At 57.4% G+C, this 24,147-nt stretch overlaps 2 protein-coding genes across 2 annotated transcripts in view; both read left to right on the forward strand.

Annotated features, from left to right (window-relative positions):
- Positions 1-9,488: 9,488 nt before the first annotated feature.
- On the forward strand, positions 9,489-15,796 carry Kcnk16 (potassium channel, two pore domain subfamily K, member 16). The gene is made up of 5 exons (XM_013029565.1): positions 9,489-9,701; positions 13,027-13,141; positions 13,868-14,034; positions 15,169-15,334; positions 15,573-15,796. The coding sequence occupies exons 1-5, from the start codon at positions 9,489-9,491 to the stop codon at positions 15,794-15,796; spliced, it is 885 nt and encodes a 294-aa protein (XP_012885019.1).
- Positions 15,797-17,286: 1,490 nt separating this feature from the next.
- Positions 17,287-24,147, forward strand: part of Kcnk17 (potassium channel, two pore domain subfamily K, member 17) — a 39,210-nt gene continuing 32,349 nt past the window's right edge. The window contains exons 1-3 of the mRNA XM_013029566.1: positions 17,287-17,544; positions 20,089-20,203; positions 24,019-24,140. Coding sequence (XP_012885020.1) covers positions 17,308-17,544; positions 20,089-20,203; positions 24,019-24,140 — 474 coding nt within the window. The 5' untranslated portion in view covers positions 17,287-17,307. The remainder of the gene's footprint in view (positions 17,545-20,088; positions 20,204-24,018; positions 24,141-24,147) is intronic.

The following is a 24,147-nucleotide window of genomic DNA, read 5'->3' on the forward strand; positions in this document are numbered from 1 at the left end:
ACACACACACACACACACACACACACACACATGACATAGCCACCAGCCTTCCTGGCACACCTTTAGCATCCTTAGCCCTCTCTCTGGAGCTGCTCGGGGGTCTGTTGACTTTACCTCTCCCGCTGAGAGCTTATCTCCTGGAGCCAAAGGCCTTATTGACAGAGATGTGAGGTGCAGCCCTCCCTCCCAGCGTGAGCTGCCCTCCTCTGCAGGAACTGGGGCAGAAGAGGAAGTGGAGAGGAGAGGAGGCCCGTGGTGGTGGAGGGGAGCTGCGGCCTTGGGGTCCCGGCCCAGGTACGCAGCCACAGGGGAGCCCAGAGGACCCGGGGTCATGGGTGTGACCACAGCTCACCTCGCCCAGGCGCTGGAGGGAGGAGGAACACTCCGAGAGAGACTCCATCACCAGCCCTGCAGCTCAGGGAGCTTCCAATTCAGGCCTGGCCTGGGACTGACTTTGACCTGGTGTGGGTTGAGGCGGGAAATGTGCTCACAGGGTCAGCCTTGCCTCGTGCTCTGGGTTGCTGGAGCCCGAAACCAGGGCTGGAGCTGAGCTTCCAGCCACGCCACGCCCAGTCAGCAGAACCCTGCCCCCCCCCCAAGACCTGTCCTTGTGAGAGTGAAGGCTGCTTGTCACAAACCACAGGGACTCGGGGAGGAGTCATACGTAGCCTCAATTGCAATAACTAATACAGAAATTAAAGCCCAGAAGCAAGCTGGGCGCTGGTGACTCAGGCCTGTCATCCTAGCTACTCAGAAGGCTGGGATCTGAGGATGGCTGTTCAAAGCCAGCTTGGGAAGGAAAGTCTGTAAGACTCTTATCGCCAATGAACCACCAGAAAAACCAGAAATGGTTGTGTGGCTCAAATGGTAGAGCGCTAGCCTTGAGGTGAAGAGCTGAGGGACAGTGCGCAGGCCCAGAGTTCAAGCCTCACCACACACACACACACACACACACAAGTGGTAGAGTGCTAGCCTTGAGCAAAACGAAGCTCAGGGACAGCACCCAGCCCTGAGTTCAAGCTCCGTGACCAATAAAAACAAAACCCAGAAACACTACATGATTCGATCCAGAATGTCTCAGTGGCGCTCCCTCTGCGCGGTCACGGTGCCTAGTGAATGTACAGTTGGTTGTGCAGGAGAGGCAGGTCGGCCACCTCAGAGCCATGATGGAGCAACACCCCCCATTTCCTCCCCTGTTTGAAATGACTGAAAACAACACACACAGAAAGACATGGGGGTTTCAACGCTGGGTAACAGCCGCAGGAGGATGATCCCCAAGAGAAGAGACCCGAGAGAGGTGGAGTCCTGTGCTGCAGTGTACGAAGCCCCTCCAGGCTGCAGCACGGGAAGGGAAACGAGAGTCTGGCGGTTTCCTGAGCGGAGGAAACGAAGCTGGGAGTGCAGGAAGGTCAAGGTGGTTCCAATTTGCAAGTCAGTCAGAGTTCTCAGAGTACACAGACAGACGCGCACTGGAGATTTGCGGTCTTGAGCTAACTGTAGACCAACACTCATGTGCTGACAGTTACCACGAAGGCAGGAGAAAGAACCTGAAAAAAGGAGCAGGCAGGCATAGTACTTTCCAGAAATATTACAGAGCTGGGCCTCGCTTGTGTCACTGACAGCCAGACTACAGAAACCTCACAATAGAGACACAGAAGTGTCTGGACTCCATGGTAGGAACCATGAGTGTCAGAGCTAATAGAACCTTTTTGTTTTTGTTTTTTTTATTGGTCTTTGGACTTGAACTCTGGGCCTGGGCGCTGTCCCTCAGCTCTTCAGCTCAAGGCAAGCGCTCTACCACTTGAGCCACAGCGCCACTTCCAGATTTTTGGTGATTAATTGGAATAAGAATCTTACAGACTTTCCTTCCCAAGCTGGCTTTGAACCGCCATCCTCAGATCTCAGCCTCCTGAGTAGTTAGGATTATAGGTGTGAGCCACTGGCACCTGGTGATAGAATTTTTTTTTTAATATGAGGGATATTTGTTTCTAGGCAGAAAGACTCCCTTTGTAATTCGTCAAATGCAAACGGGAATGGGCGAAAGCTCATTCATCTGGCCATTCTTTGAACCGGAGTGGACGATTGATCCACTGTGTGACATTGCCAGGAGGTGGAAGTTGCAGCCATCCTGGAACTTTGCATGCACCTTCATCAGGACAACAGACACAGGCAAATAAACAGGGTTAATAAGGGGGGATTCGTGCAAGCCTGGGCTTTTAGTCCAGGTAGGTCAGACTGCCAGCAGAGGGTAGAGTATGGAGGAAGGTTTAGGACCAGGACGGTAGATTAGGTGTTCAGTGATGTGAGGAGATGTGGGACCTGGAGCGTGGAAAAAAGGATTTGTGGGGATTTAGGCCATAGGTAAAATGGATCGGGAAAGTGTTCCGTGACACCGGTCTGGGGGTATTGAGCCACGGAAGGTGGAGAAAGGTCGGCTGTGAATCTGGGAGGCTGCAAATGTATGCATAAAACGTGGGACGGGGAGGTAGTGCTTCCTTCAGTACAGCTCTGGCTTGTGCGAACGTGTATGAATCGCCCTAGGCCTGGGAGGAGGCAGCCACCCTCTCTGCAGCTAGCTGCTTTATTTCCAGTTTCCACCGCCCATGCTGGCCATCGGGACTGAGCCAAGCCAGGTGTCCACACACCGAGGGCTACTGGAGGCAAAGGACAGGCAGCGTTTTGGTTAACTCCCAGTCCTCTTCAACCCCTCAGCTCCCTGACTCATGAAGGACACCCTTGCCAGCCACTGTGGTTCACGCCTGTAATCCTAGCTACTTAAGAGACTGAGATCTGAGGATCAAGATTTGAAGCCAGCACAGGCAGAAAAGTACATGAGACTCGGGGTTTTTCTTCATTTGTTTTTTGCTGTGTTGGGTTTTTTTTGGCAGGTCCTGGGATTTGAACTCAGGGCCTGGGCTCTGTCCCTGAGCCTCTCTGTGCTCAAGGCTAGTGTCCTAACACTTGAGCCACAGCATCACTTCCGGCTTTGTCTGTTACTGTGGTACTGAGGAATCAAACTGAGGGCTTCCTGCATGCTAGGCAAGCACTCTACCCCCAAGCCACATTCCCAGCCCATCCGTGAGACTTTTTTTTCTTTGCCAGTCCTGGGGCTTGGGCCTGGGTGCTGACCCTCAGCTCTTCAGCTCAAGGCAAGTGCTCTACCACTTGAGCCACAGCGCCACTTCTGGCTTTTTCTGTTTATGTAGTACTAAGGGATTGAACCCAGGACTTCATGTATGCGAGGCAAGCACTTTACCACTAAGCCACCTTCCCAGCCCCCAGGAGACCTTTCTTATCACCAGGTAGCCAGCAAAAATCCAGAGGCTGAGGTATGGCTCAACTGGTAGCGTGCCAAGCTTGAGTGAAAAAGCTAAGGGAGAATAGGAGGCCCTGAGTTCAAGCATCAACACAAACACAAAAAAAAAAAAAAAAAAAGGCCGCCCTTCCCAAGGCCAGCTCCATTTCCCCTGGGTTCCAAGTGTGACCATCTTTTCTCTAAAATAGCCATTGAGTGTGTCCTTCGGTCACCATCTGGGCATTTCCCAGGTCCTCCCTGCTGGTCAGCGTGGACCTCTGAGACCACACTCCTCCTGATTGGTGGTGAGTGCGGATGAAGACAGGAGCAACCAGTGCCGCCCCGCCCACTGCAGAGGGCGCCCGCCTGCGTCATCACGGGCAGCCCGCTTGGGTCACCGGCTCTCTACTCAGTGGACCGGCTCTCTACTCAGTGGACATTGGGGTGGCCAGGGCTGATGGCAGTGCTCCTCGCCTGCCCTCCCCCGCCCCCCTCTCCCCGGAGCTCAGAGATGAGGAAGGTGGGTCTCTTTATGGCAAAGTGTGTCTCTTGTTGATGTTGTTTTGTCAGTCTTGAGGTTCAAACTCTGGGCCTCGGCGCGGTCCCTGAGCACTCTACCACTTGGGCCACAGCGCCACTTCTGATTTTCTGGCGGCTCATTGGAGATGAGTCTCTCAGGCTTTCCAAGGAGGCTGGCTTTGAACTGTGATCCTCAGATCTCAGCCTCCGGAGTAGCTAGGATGACAGGCGTGAGCCACAGGCACAGGGCCCAGACAGGTCCTCTGAGGAGCTCTGAAAGCAAATCCCTGCCTGGGGTGAGGGTGGGGCCTGTGCCAGTGCTTATCTAGCTCCGCTCAGTCAGATAGAGGGAGGCCGTGCCCCGCTGTGTTGACTCTGCGCTCTCTGCCCGAGTACATGAAATTGATCTGGGGGTTGTTTTTCTTCTTTTTCCTCCAGTCTCCCAATTACTTCAGCCTCAGGAAGCGTCTTATCGCCTCCAGATGTCAGGCCCCACTCGACAGGGGCCTGCCTGGTTGGGTCAGATTCTCCATTCATTGATTTTGCCCTCCCCCCCCCCTTGAGGAACACAAATTGGCTCTGCCCATTCGCCGCAATAATTCCCTGAAAGACTCATCCATCACCATGCGTCTGTCCCCTGCTGCCGTGCCCAACTGGGGAGGGGGAGAGTGGGAGGGGAGAGCGGGAGGGGGAGAGCGAGAGATAGAGCTTGTGCAGTTGGCAGTCCTGCAGGGGCTCCCCTAAACCAAGCCAAAGGCTGAGGGGTGCCCGGCCATGGAAGCTGATCAACCAGGGCCTATGGAAAGAGAGAACAGAGAAAGGGAGGGTATGAGGGAGAAAGGGAGGGAGGGAGGGAGAAAGAAAAGGAAGGGAGGGGGAAAGGGAAGGAGGGAGGGAGGAAAGGAAAATAGAGGAAAGGAAGAGCGGGAGGAAAAGAAAGAGGAGAGGGAAGGAGGGAGGAAGAAAAGAGAAGGAAGGAAAGAAAAGGGAGAGAGAAGAAGGGAAGGAGGGAGACTGGGAAGGAGGGAAGGAGGGAGGGAGGGAAGGAGGGAGAAAAGGGGAAGGTACTTTGAGAACTGGTAGCTGACCTTTCCCCTTGGGTTTCAGTGGGGTTTTCCATCTCTCCACCCGTCAAACTGGATGTGGTCCTGAAAAAGACCCCACCCTGAACCTCGCCAGGCTGTGAGGCCACTGAAACCAGCATGGAGGAGCAGGAGAATAGGGTAAAGGTCAGTGGAAGGGGAAGAAGGGCCTGAGGCGGGCAGTCCAGCGGCAGTCCAGCTGACTCTGCATGAGCACCCGCAGCACACAGTGGGTTCTCGAGTGTACACAGAAGATTCTCAGGAGCACACAGCAGGTTCTCAGGAACACACAAAGGATTCTTGGGCACGCACAGTGGGTTCTAGGGCTCACACAGTGGATTCTCAGGCTCACACAGTGGGTTCTCAGAAGCACACAGTGGGTTCTGGGGAACACACACTGGGTTCTCAGGAGCACACAGCAGGTTCTCAGACTCACACAATGGGTTCTGGGGAACACACACTGGGTTCTCGGAGTGCTCTCAGCCCAGAGCCCCTAAATGAGAAGAGTGCTTGCCGTTGCCCATGATGACCTGTCTCCACTTCCTGCCCAAGACCTGAGGGCACCCTCCCCCCCACCTGTCACAGGCAGCCCTCGAGGGTACCCTCCCCCCCCCTGCCTGTCACAGGCAGCCCTCTGAGCCACCACCTCAGCCCATTCTCTCTCCTTTGTTCCCTTCCATCTTGGAGCAGCATCATTACTGTGGTTGTCTCCAGGCTGACTGAGGACACTTGGAGCCAGAAGTAGCTGCCAGCCTCGGGGCCTTAGGGCGTCAGTGGGTGAACTTCTCAGTGGCCATGAGCGGGACCTACGTACCTGGTTGCTCCTGGGTACAATTGAAGAGCGTTAATTCTCACAGAGCCTTTCTAGAAAATATCCCCCTTGGACCGCTGGGACTCTCCAAACCCCCGGAAAGAAGGCAGGGGTGAAGCTGGGACTCCAGATGCTTCTTTCTTCCCTCAAGCCCACAGGTCCCACAGCTGCGATTCGAAGAACCCGGGGCCCAGGCAAGGGGTGCTGGGCCGGGATGACCTCAGAGACCCTCAGAGCCCCAGCAGGGCTCCCCTCCCACCCCGCGGGGCACAGGCAGGGACAGCCTCAGGGGCTGGAGGGTGGCAGGCCGCAGGTGCCACGGCCTTGCTGACAGGCAGCATCCAGCCACGTTCCCGGCCTCCTCGGTCCCCCACCCCTCGGCCTCACCCCTGTGCTGGGGTGGCTTGTGTCACACGGGGTCTTGGAGCAGATGAAAAGCCTGTGTTACTGACTACCCACACTTAAACAGAATCAACTTCTCGCTCTTTCTATAAGGCCCTCCCACACCAACGTATACACTCCCTCTCTTCCCTTTTTTTTTGCCAGACCTGGGCGCTGTCCCTGAGCTTCTTTTACTCAAGGCTAGCACTCTACCACTTGAGCCACAGAGCCACTTTCAGCCTTTTCTGTGTATGTGGTACTGAGGAATCAAACCCAGGGCTTCCTGCATGCTAGGCAAGCACTCTACCACCTAGCCACATTCCCAGCTCCCTCTTCCCTTTCTTTTATTGTGTGTGTTTTGTTTTATTTTTGCCAGTCCTGGGGCTTTAACTCAGGGCCTGGGCACTGTCCCTGAGTTTCTTTTGCTCGAGGCTAATACTCTACCTCTTGAGTCACAGTGCCACTTCCAGGTTTTTCTGTTTATGTGGTACTGAGGAATTGAACCTAGGTTTCATGCATGGTAGGCAAGCACTCTACCACTAAGCCACATTCCCAGCCCTCTTTTATTGTTTGTTTTTTTAGGTCCAAGACCAGGACTCAAACTCAGTCTCTGACAGGTTCACTCATTGGCTAGCATTCTACCAACCGGGCAACCACGCCTCCAGCCCCTCCCTCTCCCCTTTCTGCAGAGACCGAGATGCTTGTCCCGTGCAGTCCCACCCCTGTGTACTTGAAGCAGCCCAGCTCATGGTGGCACTTATCCTGATGAGGCCTGTCCTCGACTGCTCAGACTCCTTCCCGTGGCCTCCATAAGGAGGGGCTCAGGGACGCTCTGCCCCTCCTGTGGGAGGGGAGCCAGGAAACATAAAGATAAAGAGAGTTGATGCTGGCTGGTGGCTGCGTTCTGAAGCAGAGACCCCCCCCCCATGCAGGGCACAGGCCAGGCAGAGTAGAGAGGGGCATGAGGAAGAGGAGGAGGGAGATGAGCAGGAGAAGGAGAAGAGGAAGCAGAGGAAGCAAAGGAAGAGAAAGAGGAGGAGGAAGAAGAAGTGGAGGAGGGGAGGAGGAAAAGAAAGAGGAGGAGAAGAGGAGCAGGAGGAGGAAGAGTAGGACCAGACCACATGAATGTGGGAACTGGATGGTTCCAGAAACCTGGAACCTGATGGCCTTAAACAAGTCATGAATCCACTGGGAAGTGATGGAAGACCTAACTGGGGTGTCAGTGGATGGTCTGGGCTTCTAAGAAAAGAAAGATCTAGAAGGAGGTGTGTGCAGGGATTGGCTGAGCAGCTCAGCAATACGCGGTAGCCACGGTCACCTGTGGAGGAAGCGGGGGACCAGCTGCAGCTCAGCCCATCCTCAGGAGACAACTGCTCCCCAAAGCCCCTCGGCAGACCCCGCCCACGAGGATAGGAACTGCGTGTCGCGCACACACACACACACACACACACACACACACACAGGAGCATGGACTCCGGTAGGGCACACCATCCCCTCAGGCTGCAGGGCTTTGCTCCTGCTGCTGGAATCTTCTCCGTGAGGCTCCCGTGCCTCCCAAGTGACTGACAGCTCCAGGACACAGAACCCAGATCCCCTGCTCCGCCTGGAACTATGTGGGGTGCACATCATCTTCCGGAGAGCCCCAGTTTCCAGGCTGAGGCCGGGATGCTGCTGCCTTGTTCTCCCCCATCCCCAACCCCACCACTGCCAACTTGACCCCTGACCCCCACCCAGCCCTGCATGCCCACATCCTGGCCAGCCCCCACCTCCTCTACCATGGTGTGGGAATCTGCTTGGAGGGAGGGGAGGGGACACTCCTGGGAAGCTCAGCCTGAGCCAACGGACACAGGAAAGTCACGATGCCCTAGATCAACCATATCCATTGCTCAGGTAGACGCGTGTAATGCAGGGGCTCCGATAGCCAGGAAGGAAGGAAAAGGTATTTGTCAGTGTCTGCTCATTACAGGAAAACTGAAAACATGAACAGAGAAGTCAGAACCTTCACACTGTGCTGGTGGGAGGGTCAACGAAGGCAGCCCTTTGGAAAACAGCCTGGCAGTTCCTCAAGAAGTTCAACTAGACTGAAGCTGAGAGCTGAGGATCTCAGTTCAGAGCCAGCCCAGGCAGGAAAAACTCATCTCTAATGGACTACTTTTAAAAGGCTGGAAGTGGAGCTGTGATTCAAGTAGTCGAGAGCACAAAAGCCCCAGGCCCTGAGTTCATGCCCCAGGACCAGCACCAAAAAAAAAAAGCAATATGATCACTCTAGCACCTAGGTGCATGCCTGAAGAGAACAAAAACACATGTCCACATACACACTCGTGTGCCAAAGTCTGTAGTGGCAGTATTCATCATAGCAGAAAGTAGAAACAGCCGGGCGCTGGTGGCTCACGCCTGTAATCCTAGCTACTCAGGAGGCTGACACCTGAGGATCTTGGTTCAAAGCCAGCCCGGGCAGGAGAGACCGTGAGACTCCTATCTCCAATAAACCACCAGAAAACCGGAAGTGGCACTGTAGCTTAAGTGGTAGAGCGCTGGCCTTGAGCTGAAGAGCTGAGGGACAGCGCCCAGGCCCAGAGTTCAAGCCCCACGACCGACAAAAAAAAAAAAAGAAAGTAGAAACACACTGCACGCTCTCCTCCCCCGGTGAGCATGCACATGAACCAAATACGATAGACCCGTGCAATGAAATATTACTCAGCACCTTCAGCGGTTACCATACAGAACCCCATTGCCTGCTGGGGCAGGGCATGGGGTGAGGAGGGGCTCAAACCACACAAAACAAGTCAAACCAAGTATGGAAGCACCAGCCTGTCAATCAGCACTGGAGAGGCTGAAGGAAGCAGAAGTGATAAGACCCATGAGCCCCGGTTAGGAGCTACCTTGAACCCCATAAAGCTCCCCGAGAGTCTGTCATTTGTCTGTCCTGATTTGTCACCTCCTTTTATCAGCCTCTGGGGCCCCCAGTAGGTTGGCCCATCCCACTGTAAAGAAGAGCAACGCACACCCTCTGGCGTTCCTGCGGCCTCTGTGCCCTGGAGCTGCTGATGGTGACGTCCTGCACGGATGCACCGAGGGATGGACAGACGGATGCACACACCAGATTTGGTCCAGACACATTCGCCCGCCGGAGGGCCGGTAGCAGCGATTGCTGAACGCATGGAAAAAGGGCGGGGTGGGGGTGGCGGGCCTGTTTGCACTCCACACAGCGCAGCCAGGCCCAGCTGCACTGTTCAAACAGACTCGTGGGCCACAGACACCTGTGCCTCGGGGAAGAGGGTGGAGGGGGGTTGGAGGTAGGAGCCTGGGCCAGGCCCCCGGGGCTCCGTGCTGGCTGCTGTGCTCTCCTGCTGCCTCTCACAGCCAGACCCACGCCGTGGGCGGAGTGGCCGGCCACGCCATGCCCCAGGCCGGGCTGCACAGCTGCTGGCGCGGCCGGCTTCTGCCGCTGCTGGCGGCCTACCTCTGCTACCTGCTGCTGGGGGCCACGGTGTTCCAGTTCCTGGAGAAGCAAGCAGAGGCTCAGTCCAGGGATGAGTTTCAGCTGGAGAAGCTGCGGTTTCTGGAGAACTACACCTGCCTGGACCAGAGGGCCCTGGAGCGGTTTGTGAGGGTGAGTGGCACATGGGCGGGACAGGACGGGGCAGGATGGGGGACCGGAGGCGTGCAAAGGTGGGCCCAGGGGAGCTCCCGTGGCAGATGAGGCCCTCCTGGCCCCAGGTGCTCAGGATCCATTTGGAGGCAGAGTGGGGTGGGAGAAGGTGCTTAGTGACATCCCGACCTGGATCCTGGTCCCAGGCCCAGCAACCGATCGCTGAGCCATCATTCACCCTCTCTGGGCCCAAGCATCCCTGTGGGTAAGGCCACGAGAAGCGTGTTTGTGCTGTGGACATTCTGACCGCTGATTAAAAGCCCTCTTTGAGCTGTAGAGACATGAGCTGTGTGTCACAGTCATCAAACACTGTCCTGATTGCCTCCTCCCACCAGTCCGTTCCCTCCGCCCCGCTCCGGGGCTGCCCGTCACCAGCAGATAAAGGGAGCTGCAGTGCCACGGTCGCCTCTCCTGGGGCAGAGCGCTAGCCTTGAGCAAAAATGCTCCGGGAGGCCTCTGCGCCTCTGCTCATACAAAGTAACGTTGATCAACATGAATCCCAGGAAATGGAAACAAGAGGGTGTTTTTTTTTCTTTGTTGCTATTTTTGTTTTCTTTTCCCTTTGTCTTGTCTGTGCATTTATCTGTCTTTGGGAGGGTAAGGGGGGTCACAGAAATGGAGGGACAAAGGGTGAGCAAATGCAGCAGTGATACTCACTGGACACTATGTAGAAAATGAACTCTATGACTTGTGGGTGGGGCGGGAGGGAAAACTGGGAGAGAGTAAGGGAAGGGGCCATATTATCCTAAAAGAAATGTATTCTTCTTTTTCCTTTTTTCTTTATTTTTTTTTTGTCCTGGGGCTTGAACTCAGGGCCTAGAAGCTGCCCCTGAGCTTCTTTTGCTCAAGGCTAGCACCCTACCATTTGAGCCACAGCGCCACTTGCAGCTTTTTCTGCTCATGTGGTACTGAGGAATCGAACCCAGGGCCTCAGGCATGCAAGGCAAGCACTCTACCACTGAGCCACCTTCCCAGACATGTATTCTTTACCCGTCTTATGTAACTGTAACTCCTCTGTACATCATCTTTCTAATAGCAATTTTTGTTTAATTTTTAAAAAAAAATTTTTGAACTCAGTGCCCAGGAGCTGAGTTCAAGCCCTGTCCTCCCAAAAACAAAAGAAAGAAAAGAAGGGGGCTCCACCCAGCTCTGCTGTATTAAGCACACGGCGTGGGGTTCAACAGGGGGTGCCAAGGCTCCTGAGTTGGAGGTGCAGGAGCAGATCTGGGCTGGATGGGCAGGGAACTGAGATCTGTCCCAGCAACAACAGTGGGACCACAGTCCCCAGAGCAGGGCTGAGGAAAGCTCAAAGCCTCCCAACACTCCTGGGGTAACACGGACATAGGGAGGCCCTGAAACCTGGGCCCTGGGTAGAGGTGGGGAGCATGGGATCTGGGCTCTGGCTAGCTCTGGGAGGGCGGCCACAGTCTGAGCTGCAGCCCACAGAAGGTCCACTGATAAGCCTGTTGGACTGCTCCAGGGAAAACAAGACATTTCTGTCTGTCTGTCTGTCCTACCCCATCCCCCCCAAGGCCACAGGCCTTTGCTCACCAAGGACTCAGAGCTGGGAGGCAGATGAGTGCCCAGGAGGATCCTGGGAGAAGACACCTTGTGGTTGAACTCCCAAGGCGAGCCGGTACCGGTGGCTCACGCCTGTCATCCTAACTACTCAGGAGGCTGAGATCTGAGGATCAGGTTTCAAAGCCAGCCCAGGCAGGAAAGTCAGTCAGACTCTTACCTCCAATGAACCACCAGAAAACCAGAAGTGGCGCTGTGGCACAAATGATAGAGCGCTTGGCGTGAGCTGAAGAGCACACAGACAGCGCCCAAGCCCAGAGTTCAAGCCCTATGACCAACAAAAACAAAAACAAAACAAATGCAGGCCAAGCAGCCGACTCCGTGGGAAGCAGGCTTGCCCCAGGACCCAGGGCCCAGACAGTGACCTCTTTCTCCACCACCTAGGGGCTCTCAGAGATGACCATCCACCCCAAACTCACCACGCTTAGGAGCTCCCCGTCCCTCCTTAGAGGAATGGGTGGCCTGCAGGTGGCAGTGGGGATAGAGTCGGACTAGAGCAAGTGCAGGCCCCCTCCCTCCCTGGGAAGTGTTTCGCCCAGCCTCTCTGGGTGTGTGGGAAAAGGGGGGAAGGGCTGTCAAGCACCTCAAAAGAGGTCAGCTCCTGCCAACATGAGGAGAAGCAGGCAGCCTGGGACCGAGAAGGTCCAGGGTCACCCCGCTGTGGCCGAAGCCAGTGGGTTCCCACAGAAAAGAGAGGCGGGAGCTGCCACGCTGCCCTGCAGCTGACCCCCAGCTTTGGGGCACTGCCAGGTGACGAGACTTCTGTCCTGGAACAAATCTCAGCTAAGGGGAGAAGGTGGGGGGTAGGGAAAGAGCACGCCCAAGGCATTCTCTCAAGGGGCTGGGCCAGGGACGGAGGGAACCTAGGCTTGAGATCTGCAAAAGATCCAGTTCTAGAAACACACGCTCAACACGCACATACACGTAAGGCATGCACACACAATACGACACATGAGCACCGCCCCCATACAGGGCCTTCGCACTGGCCTCTGCAGGGCTGGACTCACTAGGGGGCAGCAGAGAGCAGGACCACTAGCTCCCCTGGCTTCTTGGAGAGCAGTTCCTGTCCCCACCACCACCTTGTGGGAGGGCTTCCCCATGGTCCCCAGATCCTGTGTTCCCCCCCAGAAACGCTTCCGGGAGCATCCAACCTGAAACCTCCCAGGGTCCCTTTTTTTTTTTTTTTGGTCAGCTGTGGGGCTTGAACTCAGGGCCTGGGCGCTGTCCCAGAGCTCTTTTGCTCAAGGCTAGCACTCTACCACTTGGAGCCACAGCTCCACTTCTGGTTTTCTGGTGGTTCATTGGAGATATGAGTCTTGCCTGGGCTGGTTTTGAACCGTGATCCTCAGGTGTCAGCCTCCTGAGTAGCTAGGATGACAGGCATGAGCCACTGCCCAGCTTCCCCCGTGTCCTTTAAAGCAGCGTCTCCATGCCTCCTTACATTTTGCCCACCTCCCCATCCATGGCCCTCCACCAGCCCCTGCTCACAGCTGGCCAAGGCACAGGCATGGACACGGCCTCTGGCTTACAGCCCAACTCTGGAACTGTCTCGTGAACTCTGAGCATTGTGTTCTCTGTGAGATAGGACGCTGCCGTCTGACCCAGTGTGAATCAGCGGACATGAGCACACTTGATTGACAGCTTGCCAATCACTGGCGTTCGGTAACCGCGCGTCCCTCATCCCCACTCTCCCTACACGCACACACAGGTCATCATGGAAGCCTGGGTGAAAGGCGTGAACCCCAAAGGTAACTCCACCAACCCCAGCAACTGGGACTTCGGCAGCAGCTTCTTCTTCGCGGGCACAGTGGTCACCACCATAGGTAAAGGGCATGGGGCACAGGGTGGGCTCGGGACCCTGTCTTGGCCTGGGCTGGGGAAGACCAGCACCAAAACAAAGCATGGGGCTGATTTAGAAGCTGGTGTGTGGGCAGGAAAGTGAGCCAGGAAGTTAGGAGACAAAAGAAGGCAATCCAGGTGGATCGGGCAGGTTGCTGGGGTGGGTGGGCTTACCTGGCTTGGGGCATCTAGGGTACTGGGCAGAGGTCACTTCAAAGCAGCCCTGGGGCCAGGCACCCATGGCTCACGCCTGTAACCCTAACTACCCAGGAAGCTGAGATCTGAAAATCAAGGTTCAAAGCCAGCCCGGACAGGAAAAGTCCACGAGACTCTTATCTCTAATAAACCACCAGAAAACTGGAAGTGGCACTGTGGTTCAAGTGGTAGAGCGCTCGCCTTGAGCTGAAGAGCTGAGGGACAGCGCCCAGGCCCAGAGTTCAAGCCCCACGACCAACAAAAAACAAACAAAAAAAAAGCAGCCCTGGGAAGGGCTGAGCCTGCAGGCCAAACCCACTTTGGGGGGAGCTTCTGGAAAGACCTGAGATAGGGGGTCATGTGTGCACGGTGACTGCCGACCAGAGTTGTTGGACTCCTCCCCCCCCCCAGCATTGCAGGGGGCCCAGGTGCTGCGGAGGTGGGAGGGGTAGGGAGGGACACAAGGAGGGGGAGTTCCTCCCCTCCCTGACATGCGCACACTCCACCACCCACAGGGTACGGGAACCTGGCACCCAGCACGGAAGCAGGGCAGATCTTCTGCGTCTTCTATGCCCTGGTGGGCATCCCTCTCAACGTGATCTTCCTCAACCACCTGGGCACGGGGCTGCGTGCCCACCTGGCCACCCTGGAGCGGTGGGAGGACCAACCCAGACGCTCCCAGGTAGGGGCCTCGCCCCCCTGCAGGCTCACCGTGACAGAGGGACTGTAGACGCCCAGATGGACTGGGTGCGCGGAGGTGAGGATAGGCACCCATGGGAGAGAAGAGGCTGCCACGGGGACCCAGTGGGAGGGAGGAGTTGGGTTCATGACACAGGCTGGACACAGAAGGGCCTCGGAATGCTCAGAGCACATACACTCACTGGAGTCAAGACACAAAGGACTGGAAAAGCCCGGCACTGGCCATGCCCAGGGAAGGCTGGGCCCGTGGACTGGGTGGCTCTGCAGCTGACTGAAGTAGGCCATGAGAGAGCTGACCACTGGCCAGTGGTTCTCTCATGAGGAATCCGGACAGTGTATCTCTGTGATCAATACAGAACAACAGAGCCCTTTCATAAGGAAAAAACAGGCTCCAGCCAGGCGCCAGTGGCTCATACCTGTAATCCTAGCGACTCATGAGGCTGAGATCTGAAGATCCCAGTCCAAAGCCAGCTGGGGCAGGAAAGTACATGAGACTCTATCTCCACATAACTACCAGGAAGTAGAGCTGTGGCTCAATGTGGTAGAACACTAGCCTTAAGCAAAAGAGCTCAGGAATAGCACCCAGGCCCTGAGTTCAACTGACAGGCAAAAAACAAAGGCACCATAGCAACTGGGTGCTGGTGGCTCACACCTATAATCCTAGCTACTCAGGAGGCTGAGATCTGAGGATTGTGGTTCAAAGTCAGCCTGGGCAGGAAAGTCCATGAGACTCAGATCTCCAGTAAACCACCAGAAAACCGGCTCAAGTGGTAGTGTACTCGCCTTGAGCTGAAGAGCTCAGGGACAGTGCCCAGGCCCAGAGTTCAAGCCCTAAGACTGATAAAGGGTGGGGGGGGAAGATGCTGAGATCTGGGACAGTGCCAAGTCCCCAGGGAGCCTCCTCAAGGGAATTGACCCTCTAAGGCACTCTTCTCTTTGGGCTGACAGGACCCACAGGCACAGACAAGGCCTGCAAGGTGGGCGGGTCCTAGGACTGGTCCAGCCCCCTCTCCTCAAGTTTCCCTAGCCCGCCTCCCCAGCCCATCCCTGTCATCCTGGGGCCTTCCGGGTAGACTCAGGGCCATCCCCATACCCTCCCCCTCACCCATCCCCCCAGCTCCTGCAGGTGCTGGGACTGGCTGTGTTCTTGACCTTGGGGACACTGGCCATCCTCATCCTCCCCCCTGCGCTCTTCAGCCACGTGGAGGGCTGGAGCTTCCGAGAGGGCCTCTACTTCGCCTTCATCACGCTGAGCACCATAGGCTTCGGGGACTACGTTGTGGGTGAGGATGAGATAGGGGGTGTCTGGGGGTGCAGGGAGACCCACTGGGACTTGGGGGAGGGGAGATATCAGGGGTTGTCAGCCATAACCTTCAAAGTCCCCGCCTGGAGTCCACTCCCCAGAAGTCATCGCTGATCCTCGTAATGAGGACCAGGGAGGGAACACCTGGTGGGCAGAGGTCCCTGCAGGACGGGGAGGTGGCCAGGCCCTCAGACGCCTGCTGTCCCCTCCCCTGGCAGGCACAGACCCCAGCAAGCATTACCTCTCGGTCTACCGGAGCCTGGCGGCTGTCTGGATCCTCCTGGGACTGGCGTGGCTGGCGCTGGTGCTCTCGCTCGGCCCACTGCTTCTGCACAGGTGTTCCCAGCTGTGGACTTTCTCCAGGGGCCTTGGCTTCAAGGACGGAGCAGCGCCTGACCCTGAGAGCCCCCCCAGACCTCAGAAGATCCCTATCTCAGACTGAGGCCCCTGAGTGGTCCAGCCGTCCCCCAGCCCCTCTCCCCTTTCCAGACACGCTTCAGAGTCCCTCACCCACCTCCTCCTCCCCAAACCTGAAGAGGATCAGGTCAAAGGGGGGAGGGGAAAGGAAGAAGCAGGACCAAAGATGCGTGTGGATGGAGCCATGTGACATGGCCCCGCAGAGCCCCTGCCCCCCCGAAAAGGGACAGGAAAAGCCAAACCCAGCATGGACCATATGATCAGAGATCTCCTCGCACCGCACCCCCAAGAGACCTGGGACAGACAGCAAGCAAGGTGACTTGCTTCTCAACTCATCTGATAGATACACGATGTGCCCCCACCATGCCAGGCACCACGCCAGGCCCTAGAGATAGAACAGTCCACATTCTTGCTGTGGTGTTGGCCTAGTGGAGAATCAGTCATGGAGAATCAACCTTCAACGATGTCCTAAGGGCTTTGATGAGCACAGGGCACAGCCAGGGGCAGAGAGGGCACTGGGCAGTCATTTCAGAACAACTTTTGTATAGACAAGAAGCTCTGTGCCCCCATGAAGCTCACAGCTAAGGGGGAGGGCAAGCTGCCAGCTCCCCAGGCCCAGAGGCCCAAGAGCTGACCTTGAACAAGGCTTAGGGCCCTTGGGGTGTCCTGCTACTTTTAAGACTCTGGACCTCATCCCGTCACTCTGGGCTCCTCCCTAAGAAGCCAGAGGGCCAGAAGATCCCAAACACCTTGCTGGAAATGAGCTGCGGGACCTCATTCTCCACGCTGCAAAGTCAAAAGCCAGCAGCAGAAGTTGTGGGTCCATCACAGCACCTGTCCTTACCCAGGACCAGAAGTGCAGGCCCTTAACTCTCCCATCACCCCGTGCCACGCTGAGAGCTCTGGATGGCGCCAAGCTGGGGTGGAGGAGCTCAGGACCAAGAGCTAAGAAAGGCCCACAGCACGGAGGGTCGTGGGCCTTGCCATGGACTCCTCACACGGCCTGTGCCCCTCTTCTGATGGGGTGGAGGAGGAACACAGGGACGGGAAGGGACAGGCACCACCTCCAGGTCCTCTCTCCCGTCGAGCTCACAGTGGGGAGCTGCTGAACCCCCGGGGAGAGAGGCAGCAGGTCCGAGGACTTAGGCTGAGCCTCAGGACAATAAACTTGGCCCCTGCTTTCTCTTCCTCCGTGCGGTTTCCAGGCCTCCCCCCTCTCCCCCCCCCACAATCCCTCCCCCGGCTGTGGGAAATGCTGGGGCTGCACCCTGGGCCCTCCCCCTCTCCTGCCCGTGGCCACCCGGGCTGTCCCCTCCTTCTCCCTGTCCTGGGCGTGGGGGTGGACGCTTCCCAGCGAGGCGGGGCCGCTGCCCTGGCTCAAGGCCTCTCCTTGTCCCCAGGATTGGATCCGGGCCACATGGGCTGGACGGGCGCACCCCACAGCACACCCTTGACCAGCAGGCGTGGGTTAAAGAAGGGGTGGGCTGGCTGCCGGGCCTTCCTTTCTGCCTGGCCTGGCCCCTGGACTCTTCAGCCATGTGCCGGCTGGGAGCGCGCGTGGGGCCCCACTGCCGGGCCCGGGGATGCCAGCTGCGTGGCACGGGGCTGCTGCTGCTGGCCTACCTGGCTTACCTGGTGCTGGGCACCTGCGTGTTCTGGGCGCTGGAGGGCCGCGCCATTCAGGACTCCAGCCACAGCTTCCAGCAGGACAAGTGGCATCTCCTACAGAACTACACGTGTCTGGACAGCCCGGCGCTGGACCTGCTGATCCGGGTCAGGGGACAGCGGGGCAGGGGCTCTCAGGGCGGGACAGTAACTTATCCAGACACATGCATGGTGCAGATATCACCAGGGCAACAGGGTGGGGGGGAGGCGGGCGGCTGCATCCCTGGTCACCAGCCCTCGGGGCCGGCCTGGTCAGCAGGGTTCGCAGATGGCCCCGGTACACACGTGGCGCTGTGTGCTGTGTCTGCCTCGGACCTGGCCTGTGGGTGATGGGGAAGGAGCACAGGAGCCTTTTCCAAAGAGAGTGCCTCCAGCAAATAGGAGCTTGGGGGGTGGGGGTGGGCCTCAGGGGGCGTGGCCAGGCCTAAGGATGCCCCAGGCCCTAAAGAGCCATCCTGACCTGCAGGAGGGTGGCAGAGGCCAAGGGGAGGGAGGGGAAGAACGAGGGGGGGGGCAGACACAGGGCTCAGCCTGCTTCACTGTGAGTCTCTGGACATAGAGGGCTGAGCGTCCCCTGATGCCGTTCTTGGGAAGGACTGGAGGGGGGTCAGGAACGGAAGGAAGCAGGGGTGGCTGGGGCAGAGGGGGGAAGGTGGGAGGCAGGTCCTGGAGAGGGAGGGAGGAGGTCTCCTCCACCTCATGGGCCCGGGTGGCTGTGTTAACTGTGTTAACTCACTTCCTGAGTCTGGTGTGGTCCCCCCAAAAGACCACAGTTCCCCTCTCCAGAAACCTCACCTGCCCTTCCCCGTGTTGGCCTCTTGAAGGAGGACAGCCTCTGGGACCCCAAAGTCTCCCGCCAGGGCGGGGGACAGAAGGTAACAGGAAATTGTGTGGGAGTGGCAAGGGCCCCGGCTCTAAGTGGATGGAAAGGTTTCCCAGAGCTCCAAGCCAGGCCTTCCACCCTGTGCCTTCTGCCCCAGCCCCTGCGCACCCCACCCCAGCTCACCTCCCCCCCTCCCCGGCCACAGCCATCCTCAGGAGGAAGGATGTGCTACCCAGACTCTCTCTCTCTCTGTCTGGACCTCATTCAGGTTCATGGTCAAGAGCAAGCTCCCTGCTCCTGGCCAGGCTCCTCCCCCTCTTCTAAATCTCTCACCACCACCACCCCCACTTTCATAAACCCCACGGTTCCTGGGTCCTTGCTGCCCACACAGGATAGGGATCTGTCCTCTGGGTCCTCCTGAACTCCAGGCCATGTTGGGATGCAGGCCACACCCCTCTGTCACAGACCCCGCCCCCTCCATTGCATGCCACACCGTCCATCATAGGCTGCATTCCATCTCAGGCCACGCCCCTCTGCCACAGACCATACCCCTTCCATCACAGACCACACCCCCTACATTGAATGACATACCCTCCATCATAGGCTGCATTCCCCATCACAGGCCATGCTCTCTGGAGCAGGCCACGCCCCCTGGCACAGGCCACACCCTCCCATGCACACCCCTGTGCCAGCCCTGCCCTCCCAGCCACCCCCTCTTGCATCCTGCCTCCACTGTGCCCCAAGCCAGGGCTGCCACCCCATCTCTGGTATGATGACACAGCCTAGCCCAGCTTCCTCTCAAGCTCCCCATACTAGGTCTCAGACACCCACTCACCTCCCAACCTCTGCCCAGCTGTCCATCCGCCTGAATGTCCCACCAGCCCCAGTCCTGTCTGACTCAGATTCTGCTAGGAAAGCCCCATTAAAACAGCACCTCCAGCTAGGTGCCAGTGGCAGCTCACGCCTGTAATCCTAGCTACTCAGGAGGCTGAAATCTGAGTATCGTGATTCAAAGCCAGACAAGAAAGTCCTGAGACTCTTATTTCCAGTTACCCACCAGAAAACCAGAAGTGGTGCTATGGCTCAAGTGGTAGAGCTCTAGCCTTTAGCTGAAGAGCTCAGGACAGCACCCAGGCCCAGAGTTCAGGCCCCACGACTGGACCCCCCCCAAAAAAGCAGCACCTCATCCGGGCACCAGTGGCTCCTGCAGAATCCTAACCACTTCTGAGGTTGAGATCTGAGGACCACGGTTCAAAACCACCCTGGGCAGATAATCCAAGAGACTTATCTCCAATGAACCAGCAAAAAGCTAGATGTTGGAGCTGTGGCTCAAGGGGTAGAACATCAGCCTACCAAGAATGAGAGGCCCTGAGTTCAAGCCCAGTACCAACACACACACACATACACACACACACACACACACACACACACACACAAACACACACACACACACACACCACAAAAGAATCACCTCCTCTATGAAGCTTTCCAGTCTTGCCCTCATTAGAATGAACATGTTTCTTTTCTGTGTTCCTATAGTGTAATATTCCCAGTACGTAATGCTAATGCCCAATTGGTATGCCCACCCCAATACTTCCTGGGGAAACCAAGCACAGAGAAGTTGATTTCACAGCCTAGGGTGGCACAGCTGCACCGCCACCTTAATTGCCAAAATAGTTGCTAAAATAGCGGTGACTGCCTGTGCGGCCATATCAGGGTTAATTCCCTCCACCTCCGTCCCCCTGGAGGCCAGGTGGGATGATTGTGATTCTGATACAGTGTAAGGGGGTCGGCCCGGAGTCTGGGGGTCACCACAGCCTCTCTTCCAGGACATCATCCGAGCATACAAAGCTGGGGCCCACCTCCTGGGCAACACCACCAGCATGGGGCGCTGGGAGTTCATGGGGTCCTTCTTCTTCTCTGTGTCCACCATCACCACCATCGGTAAGGGCGCCGTGGGGCTGGGGAGGGTGGGCGAGGTTGGGGAGGCCGGCCTCTTCCTGGGGTGCAGCATGGCTCTGCTCCAGCCTCAGGGTATCCCTGACTCTACATTTCACCCCGATCCCCAGGGAGCTGTGCAGCTGAAGGGGTCAGGACAGATGCTTCTGGGTACCATCACAGTATCCGGGGCTCCTGGGCTGAGTCCAGGCAGCAAGGAGTCCCGGAGATGGAAGCAGGGCTGGAGGAAGACTGGCAAAGAGAGAAGGAGTGAGCCAGGTGCTGGTGGCTCACGCCTGTAATCCTAGCTACTCAGGAGGCTGAGATCTGAGGATCTCGGTTCAAAGCCAGCCCGGGCAGGAAACTCCGTGAGACTCTTACCTCCAATTAACCACCAGAAAACCGGAAGTGGCTCTGCTTGAGCTGAAGAGCTCAGGGACAGCACCCAGTCCCAGAGTTCAAGCCCCACAACCAACGGGGGGGGGGGGGGAGTAGGAGGAAGGGAGAGGGAGAGAGAAGGAACTAAAATGCAAAGAAGGAGCCTTAAACCCCCAGAGCTCGGCCCCAGGGAGGTAGCCAGGCCAGGTTCCCCTCCCTGCCCCCCAGCCCTCTGCACAGGTGCCCCGTGCTCCTCCACGGGCCTTTCCTGCCCGCCACACCTGCACAGGTGAGGCTGAAGGCGGCCTGGGCCTCCTGGGGGCTGTTTGGGAAAAGCAGAGGTGGGAGCTGAGACTCCAAGGGACAGGGCGCACAGCCCAGCCCGGAATCCCTGCGTGGCCTGGATCCACCACCAGGTGGCAGTCTCCCCCCACCGCAGCCCCAGTGTCGCCTCCTGTTCCTGGCCAGCCAGCGGGCCTCGGCCCGGCTGCCACCTCCCTCGCTGGCCTGGAACCCGCTGCTACTTCTGGGAAGTGGGTTGGTGAGAGCATACTTGGAGCAGAACCTCAGCTCCTTGCACCCCAAGCTCGGGAGGGGAGAGCGGAGAGGACCTGGCCTGGCATGGTCACTCCCTCCTTCCCTCTCTCCTTCCCTCCCTCCCATCACCCAGCCTGGGCTGATGGAGATATGACAGAGAAACTGAGGTATGGGGGAATGGTGCCGCTTCCCGGGATCACAAAGCCAGTGAGCAGCATTACTGGGGCTGGAAGTTGAACCCCAATGGGAGCCTGCACCACTCTGTCCAGTAGCTTGTGTTGAGGGTGTGTGGATGGGGTGGTAAGCAGGGAAGGGGGGGGAGGCGAGAGGGGGGAAGGGAGGAGGGAGGGGGGACTCTGGCCGACACATAGCCACTGGGGCCGGCCTGAGCCCAGCTCCGCCTGGTGTGGGCCCGACTGTGTGCTCGAGGTAAGCTGGAGAAGCAAGTCCCCATTCTCAGACAGCTGATATTCCGGTGTGAGGGACACCCAGTAGACAGGTGCACAGCCAGGCACAGTGGCTCAGGCCTGTAATCCCAGCCGCTTGGGAGTTGGAGATCTGAAGGATAGTGGTTCTGGGCCATCAAAGACAAAGTTTGCATGATCCTTTTCTCAAGACAGAAACCAGGTTTGGGAGGATGTGCTATGCCAGAAAGTATAAATAAATGGATTGGTGTCTAGGACAGCCAGCCTGGGCAAAAAGCAAAAACAAACAAACACATGGTCCTATCTCAAAAATAACGATAGGAGCCAGGTGCCAGTGGCTCACGCGACTGAGATCTGAGGATTGCAGTTCAAAGCCAGCCTGAGCAGGAAAGTCCATGAGACTTATCTCCAATTACCCACCAGAAGACCAGAAGCTGTGGCTCAAGTGGTAGAGTGCTCACCTTGAGCTGAAGAGCTGAGGGACAGCACCCAGGCCCAGAGTTCAGGCCCATAACTGACAAAATAATAATAATAATAATTTTAAATAATGTTAGGAAAAAAAGGCTGGAGGTGTAACTCAAGTGGTAGAGGACTTGCCTAGCAAGTATGAAGCCCCAGTTTCAAACCTCAGTACCATAGAAAGAAAAAAGCGGCCGGGTGACAGTGTCTCACGCCTGTAATCCTAGCTACTCAGGAGGCTGAGATCTGAGGATTGCGGTTCAAAGGCAGCCCGGGCAGGAAAGTCTATGAGACTCTTATCTCCAATAAACCACCAGAAAACTGGAAGTGGCGCTGTGGCTCAATAGTAAGAGTTAGCCTTGAGCTGAGGAGCTGAAGGACAGTGCCTAGGCTCAGAGTTCAAGCCCCATGACCGACCAAAAATGGAAGGAAGGAAGGAAGGAAGGAAGGAAAGAAAGAAAGAAAGAAAGAAGCCAGGTGTATAAGCAGTAACTAGATGGTGAAATGCACTTGAAGAACATAAAGCCAGTTGTGGGGTCCTCTAGCGGTGAGGGGCACTGTGGACGAGTGGCCTCTGAGGACTCTGACAGAGACAGCAACAGAAAGGGCAAGCTGTGCACATACCTGAGCGAGGACGCTTTTCTAGCAAGTGCAAAGGCCCTGAGAGCAGCTGGCGAGGGCTGCATGCAGAAGAGGGCAGGCGAGCTTAGTCACAGAGCACATCCTGAAAGGGTCCAGACAAGCGAAGAGGTGCGGAGGATGCAGAGGGGAGGGGAGGGGAGGGGAGGCGGGGCTGCGGCCCCAGCATTCCACAGGCAGGGGAAGGCTTCATGGAGGCCCTGATGTTGCTGAGCCGGGGGAAGAGCGTGCAGGATGGCCAAGAGAAAAACACCCCCTTGAGCAGCCTGCGAAAGCCGCAGCCTCCAGATGGAAAGAGCCTCTGGGACCCACAACTGAGGGCGGAGGTCAGAGTGGAGGCAGGCAGGGGAGGGTGGGTACTGAAGGCCACCAGCAAGGAGAATGCCTTCTGTGTGTGTGTGTGTGTGTGTGTGTGTGTGTGTGTAGTGGACCTTGAACTCAGGACCTCACTCTTGCTTGGCTTTTCCTCTCAAGGCTGGTGCTCTACAATTTGAGCCACACCTCCCCTTCTGGCTTTTTGCTGGTTAATTGGAGATAAGAGTCTCACAGGTTTGTCTGCCCAGGCTGGCCTCCAACCACAGTCCTCCGATCTCAGCCTCCCAAATAGCTGGGATCACAGGTGTGAGCAACCAGCAGGGGTTGAAATGAGCCGGATTGGTGGGGGGGGGGAGGGGTGTTGCTCAGGGAGAGGCCTGGTCAGTGACCATCCCTCGTCCATCTGTCCATCTGGCTCCTATGTGTACTTTAATGTACTATCACCTGTCTCACTCACACCTCCCTCCCCCACATTACCCATGAAGAAGGTGGGATCAAAGGGGAGCTGGGGGTCAAACCCATGCTCTTCACCTCTCGGGGACCCCTAAGGTGGGGTGCTGGCACCCACAGCTTCGAGGCAGTTCAGGTGAGGGTAGGAAGCTGGGGCCTGGCTGCCCGGCCATGAGTGCGGGAGCACTGTTCGAGTTCCTGGGCACCCACGTGCGTCTCCTCCTCCCCGCATCCCCCAGCAGGGGCCCGGGTACCCGACCCACACCACAGGGCGGGCGCCTGCGCTCACGCCTGTCATCCCGGCCACTGGCGAGGCTGAGATCTGAGCATCTCGGTTCAAAGCCAGCCCAGGGCAGGAAAGTCGGGGAGACTCTGATCTCCAATGAGCCACCAAAAAACCAGACGTGGCGCTGTGGCTCAAGGGGTAGAGCGCTCGCCTTGAGCTGAAGAGCTGAGGGACAGGGCCCTGAGTTCAAGGCCCGGGCCGGCACACACACACACACACACAGCAGCAGGCAGGCGAGGCGGGCACGTAGGAGGAGGCCTCACCCTGCGGATGTGAGAGGAGAGCGGGAGGCAGGGTCTGCCCTCTGCCCTGAGCACCCCTTCTTGCCTCAGGCTACGGCAACCTGAGCCCCCAGACCATGGCCGCCCGCCTCTTCTGCGTCTTCTTCGCGCTGGTGGGGATCCCGCTCAACCTGGTGGTGCTCAACCGGCTGGGGCGCCTCATGCAGCGGGGCGTCCACG

The sequence above is a fragment of the Dipodomys ordii genome, unplaced genomic scaffold (assembly GCF_000151885.1).
Source record: "Dipodomys ordii isolate 6190 unplaced genomic scaffold, Dord_2.0 Scaffold120, whole genome shotgun sequence".
NCBI classification, from domain to species: Eukaryota; Metazoa; Chordata; class Mammalia; order Rodentia; family Heteromyidae; genus Dipodomys; species Dipodomys ordii.

Coding starts and splice junctions, on each gene's coding strand:
- Kcnk16 (XM_013029565.1), top strand. CDS start 9,489: ATGCCCCAGGCCGGGCTGCACAGCTGCTGGCGCGGCCGGCTTCTGCCG. Junction 9,702..13,026: donor CCCTGGAGCGGTTTGTGAGG/GTGAGTGGCACA, acceptor ACGCACACACAG/GTCATCATGGAAGCCTGGGT. Junction 15,335..15,572: donor CTTCGGGGACTACGTTGTGG/GTGAGGATGAGA, acceptor CTCCCCTGGCAG/GCACAGACCCCAGCAAGCAT.